This window comes from Vicia villosa, linkage group LG4 (assembly GCF_029867415.1).
Source record: "Vicia villosa cultivar HV-30 ecotype Madison, WI linkage group LG4, Vvil1.0, whole genome shotgun sequence".
NCBI lineage: Eukaryota > Viridiplantae > Streptophyta > Magnoliopsida > Fabales > Fabaceae > Vicia > Vicia villosa.
The window spans coordinates 89037196-89043158 of NC_081183.1; the positions used below are offsets into that span (position 1 = coordinate 89037196).

The following is a 5963-nucleotide window of genomic DNA, read 5'->3' on the forward strand; positions in this document are numbered from 1 at the left end:
TATCAGTTTTGTGTCCGTGATTTTGCTGCTATGTTAGATATCCCTAATGGAGCGGATGCATACACCACAGTTCCAGAGGAACATCTTGCTTACTGGGAGTTGGAAAATTTCTGGGGTAAGATTACTGGAAACGATAATCCTGAAGAGCATGAGTTTCAATCCGAGAGCATTCATAATCCTGCCTTCAGATACCTGCATAAGATTATCGCTCACTACATTTTCGGTAAACCTGAGAATGTCACTGAAGTTTCCAGAGAAGAGCTGTTCATCATGTTATGCACCTCTCAGAATCGTCCGGTTAATGCTATTACATTTATGCTAGCAAACTTTGAGCGCATCATGCAAGACAAAGTTTCACCTATTCTGATCGGCGGATTCGTCACTATGATTGCAAATGCTATTGGTCTGAGAATACCACTGCTTAGATTGACACCTTTTGGTACCTATAACTCCATGGACATTCAGTTTTGCTTTAACAGAGGTATCATTGGAAACCTTGGTCCTGATCAGTTTGACCTCCTTATTGATAACAAAGTACTGGATCAGTTCACCTTACCGAATCCAAGGACGAGTGTGCATAACCCTGCTAACTAGATTTATTATGGTCAGATTCCTGATAGAGAATCATCTCCTGAAACTCCACAAGCCTATGAACATTTTGATGATGACATGCAAGTATCGGAATCTGAACCTTAAACTCCTCCTGGATACTATGACATGAATCCTCCCGAAGGCGAGCCTGTGCCTGAGTATGAACCTATGCCCGAGGATGAGCCTGTTCCTGAATATGAACCTCTACCCGAAGATGAACCTGTTCCTGAGTATGAACCTGAGACTCCTACTGGTTCACAAGAAGTCAATCTGAAGATATGACTGATGTCGAGCCTGAACAACAACATCCTGCTGCATTCGCTGAATCAGTTGCCCCAAGAAATGCTCCTCCAAGGATCGAACATGCTTATCATCCGATCACACATGGCCAAGCCATCGATGCACTGCAACATGGAGTTCAGCATATGCGCGACGAGCTACACACTCTACAAATGCACTTCTTTGATTTCATCGACACCGTTAATGCTCAATTCGACGAAGTCTTCAAGCACATTTATTCTAATGTGCAAAACAACAGACGTGGCTAGATGTTGACTTTTAGAATATTAGATTTTTATTTCTAGTTTTAGCAATTTCTCATTCCTAGTTTAGAATTTCATTTTATGCATTTTATATTCTGCTACTATTAACACTCAGTACCCAGTTTTAATTCGAAATGCAATATTTTATTCATTACTGCTACTGTGTTTTATCTATTCTGCTATTTGACTGCTATATATTCATGAATGCATATAATACACTCAGTCTGGTCACTAACATTCTGCTGTTTATAGTAACATAGCATGTAACTGTTCTGTATTGTTTATCATGTTTTATTGTACCTGTCAGAACATGACCACAAAAGTGCATGCGAGACAGGCTTGTTCCCTAGGCTAGGAGACGTCCGTCTCCACCTTTGTGGGGCCACCTATCTGCATGCAAAGGACAGGAGACGCCCGTCTCCATACACTGTCCCCCAGCAGACTGCACACCTGAGACGCGCGTCTCCCAAGGGTGTGTAGCCGCTGCTTTATTCGTTTGACCACGCAGACCACAATAATTCCCGCTTTGAATTTTGAATTTTGAATTTCAAAATTCATCATTCAATATTCTTTCCCTTCCCCATTATTTCTTCCATTTAAACACCATAAACCACATTCATCCCTCCATCACCACCTCCATAACTCTACATCATTTTCCATTCTTCCTTCCATTCAAAATTCAAACACCACCATAAATCCCTTTTAATTCTATCTTTACTCCACCACTTTCAAACCCCACTATAAAACCATACCACCACCATTCTTTATCTTCACAACCTCCAAACCATTTTCTACTCTTCTACTCTCCACACCTTTTTTTCTTCCAAACACACTATGCCTCCGCGTTCAGTCATCCGAAGTGTGCGCCCTGAGAGACCACCTCCCGACCTTTCACAAACTATCTTTCGAGAGGAAGACGACAATGCTCAATGAACCAAATATCTTGCTTTCTATGAACGTTCAGTTGTCCCCACGAAATTCGTGAACACTGAGTGTCTAGAAACTTTGGGTCTAATAGATGGTGTCACCCGTTTACTCACAAAATCTAGCCTACACCATCTCTGTACCGAACCCGTACCCACTTATGAGCCGCTCGTCTTAGAGTTCTTGAGCTCTTTCAACTACGACACTCCTTCTGATCAACCACTCTTAACTGGTAACATCCAATTTCGGATGTTTAACCGTGAATATAATTTAGATCAAGAAGAAGTTGCTACGTACTTGCAACTTTCTAATGCACCAAATGATCATCGCACCATCTTCGAAGAACTCCATGGCCGACCTTGGGAGCAACTTGCTTTTGAATTATGGTTTAATCTGACTTGTGAAAATGCTACCGGTTGGAGGAATCTTCACGCTTCTCACATTCAAAATCCCGCTATACGTTATTTTCAACGTGTCTTGGGTAACACTATTTTTGCAAGATCCAACAACCACAAGGTAAACCAAAATGAGTTATTTTTCTTATTTTGTGCGCTAAATAATATCCGCATCAATGCCGCACCATTTATGCTCCAACACATCCAAGGCTGCATCAACGCTCCCGCTACAAACCCCTTCTGTTTTGGCGGTATTATTACCACATTGGCCTATGCCTTAGGCCTCGCTGACGATCTCATCTCCCTTTCCCATCTCATGATGCCTGTTCAGTCCCTCGATCTCACTTACTGCCGTGACTCTAACTTGGTGTCACCCCGTCATGATGGTCGTTACACTCTGGTCATCAACAAAGTTCTAATTCCAAATGTCATCCTGCCATGCCCCGAGCAAAACAACATCCGTTATATTCAGCGTTGGAGGCTTGTTAATGAAAATCCTCAAGATAACCAACCTGAACATCCTAATGAGCCGGTGGATGAAATGGAACAAGAGTTCAACCAAGCAAATGCTGATTTCAACCAACCTCCTCAAAATAATCCTCCGCCAATTACTCTCGATGCCATGTATGCTGCAATTCAACGTTAAGACCAACTTTTCCAAGCTATGCAGACAAATCAAAACGAAACACTAAGGCTAATTCGAGAAATGCAACAAGAGCATTGTGACTATGCTATTAGGACCAAAGGCCACTACACGGAAATTGCTACACAATTGAATGATCTCAACCTTCGTGCAAATGGCTCTCCTACTGATAGACGTTGACGTGTTCGTACAAGAGGCGCCAGCAGTTCTCGCAACTGCAACAACGAGAAGTAGTTCCTATGCATTGAGGACACTGCATCGTTTAAGTCTGGGGGAGTCGTATCACTCGCTTTAGTATTATTTTTCCTTTATTTCCTTTCCTTGTAACGTTTCTTTTCAAATTCAATAAAGCATATTTATGAAATTTTAAGTCTTATATGCATATTCCCGTGTCTATTATAATTTTTCCATTTTCTTGAGCCATAACAAAAATTATTTCAAACGATAAACGCATAACCCCGCACATTCGAGAAGTACGAAGCTACTTACCTTATACATAGAAACCAGAGTAAAGATTCGAGACAATACCCGTATCGTCCCGACACTCTAAAACCCTCAAGTATGCGTAACCGATTTGAATACCCTTTATACCGAAACCATTGACTTTAATTTTAAAGTAACCCTTATTAGTTTATTCTAGCAGTCGGCACCGTCTTAGACACCAACTACGCAGAGAGTCGATGAATATAAGTGTATGATCCATATAATTATTATTATATGCTTAATTGCCAATAGAAATGTACCTACTAAGTAAGGCGATCCTCACACGATCACTTAACCTAACAGTTACAAATCTCAAATATTAAAAACTCATTGTTGATTGGTTCAGAAGTTACCTGGTACTAAACTTGGTAGGAAGGACTACGGTTCGATTCCTCGGAATCCACAAATGAGCGCTAAGGAGTATACCACATAAATGTGCCAGAACTCCATAAAAGGATCATAGTCACTAACTGGCTATTCTGCTATGTGCGTGTCAAGATAATGGGCTTAATGTGATTGCACGCGAATGAAACGGGTAAAACAAGGTGACAAGTCAAGGTCGAGCTATGATAGCATGATTCAGATTGGTATGCATGCTGGGAGTTGTCTAGTGTCTCTACTGTAAGTTTATTGCTAAGATTCATCTCATTAGTTTCCGACGAAAACACTCTGTGGCTGAGTACGACCCGAACGACGTGGCGGATATGCATTTCATTTCACTGTCCTCCTGTTCTTATCTTATTATTTGCTTGAGGACAGGCAAAGGTTCAAGTCTGGGGGAATTTTATAACACGATTTTATATCGTATATTTAGCTTAAAATCCATAAGTATTATTAGCTTTTTCTTTTGCTTATATTGTTTTATTATGACATTATGCGGGTATTTGTGATGTTTCAGGTTTTAAGTTCATATCAAGACTATTAGTGAAAAGAAGAAGAAATGGAGCAAAATTCATTATTATTTACTCTTAAAAGATGCAAGAGAGGTGTTGAAGTAAGAAAGAGGTGCAAAGAAGACCCAATTTGCAAAGATGTAAAGCCCATCCCACGAAGGAGCTGGAAAGAACCACTTGAGAACGTGGAGACGCCCGTCTCCAACGTATCTCTGCCACGTCACGCAATGGAGACGTCCATCTCCAACCGTTCCTATATTTTCTCCACTTGAGACGCACGTCTCAAGTCCGTTACCGAGGTCTCCTCAAAAAGTGGAGACGTGCGTCTCCGAGTCCCAAGTCCGAACTCCCTACTTTCAAGCAACGTATCTGCAGATCCTCACCTATAAAAGGAGACTGATACCTCAGTTCTCCGAGTCCGGATTTTTGCTAACGAAGTGCTGCCAAATTTATTTTCCAAGCATTAATTTCTTTCCTGCAATTTCTTTCACCGCTTCTTTTTCTCATAACAATTTCTACACCTGAAATTGTTGTGAACCTTTTATAGATCTAGCCTTACGTTAGATTTATTTTTTATTTTCCTTGGCTTTTAATTTTACGCCCAATAATATTTGAAGAACGATCCAGCCGACCTGTGGCGGAAGTTCGAGTACTCCAAGATCCAGATATATTTCAGATTAATTTTATTCAGGTTATTTATTTATTGCCTTTATATTATTTAATTGCATGATATATTGCATGCCTTTTAATATGCCTTTCATTATAAACCAAACAAATTTATGCATATTTAACCGTATCAATATGTCTGGCTAATTAATTAAGATATCGGTATGTAAAGTAAGTTAACTATGGGATCCAAAATAAATTGGCTTAATTATGTTTTATTAAATATCACTTGTTTTTGGTTTTATGTCTAATTTAATTAATAAAGTCTTAAAATCAATAGAGCGAGAGTTTGAGGTTTTAAGGCCGACAAAGGTTAAAATCAATAGAGTGAAAGTTGGAGATCTTTAACTGGATAGTAGACATAGGACATTAGTTTTAAGGATGGCGAAAGCGTATTAAAACTAATTAGAAATTATTTACTTTCAAAAAGTGTTTTTAAACCCGACGCGGGATGGCGAAAGCGTACGTTAGGGAATACTAGCATGAACCGAGTCAACAGAGCGAGAGTTTGAGACTAGGGGATTTAAGTAGATAACGACTTCATAAAGTAGGCATTTTATTAACTATGTTCTTTTCAAAAAGATTTTCTAAATCTAATGGGATGGCGAGAGCGTACATTACGTGTTAGGATAGTAGTCTAAATCAACAGAGCGAGAGTTTGAGAGGAGGACTTTTAATCAACTAAATCAATAAAGATTTTTAACCGAATAATACCATAGCCAATGGACCTTCGGATCACCTAAGTTAGACGAAATACATACTGATATCCGTTATTATTATATTTCTTAGAATTCACGATTACCTTTCCCTTTTAGAAACAATCAAA

The 5963-nt window shown here is 39.6% G+C and overlaps 1 protein-coding gene across 1 annotated transcript; it reads left to right on the forward strand.

Moving 5' to 3' along the window:
• The first annotated feature begins 717 nt into the window (after positions 1-717).
• LOC131597490 (uncharacterized) lies at positions 718-3098 on the forward strand. Its single transcript, XM_058870185.1, has 2 exons — positions 718-844; positions 2734-3098. The coding sequence occupies exons 1-2, from the start codon at positions 718-720 to the stop codon at positions 3096-3098; spliced, it is 492 nt and encodes a 163-aa protein (XP_058726168.1).
• Positions 3099-5963: the final 2865 nt, after the last annotated feature.

Bases quoted from the DNA above. Each gene is read 5' to 3' on its own strand.
- LOC131597490 (XM_058870185.1), top strand. From the start codon at position 718: ATGAATCCTCCCGAAGGCGAGCCTGTGCCTGAGTATGAACCTATGCCC. The intron at 845-2,733 runs GTTCACAAGAAG...CCTATGCCTTAG, and splicing joins TGAACCTGAGACTCCTACTG to GCCTCGCTGACGATCTCATC.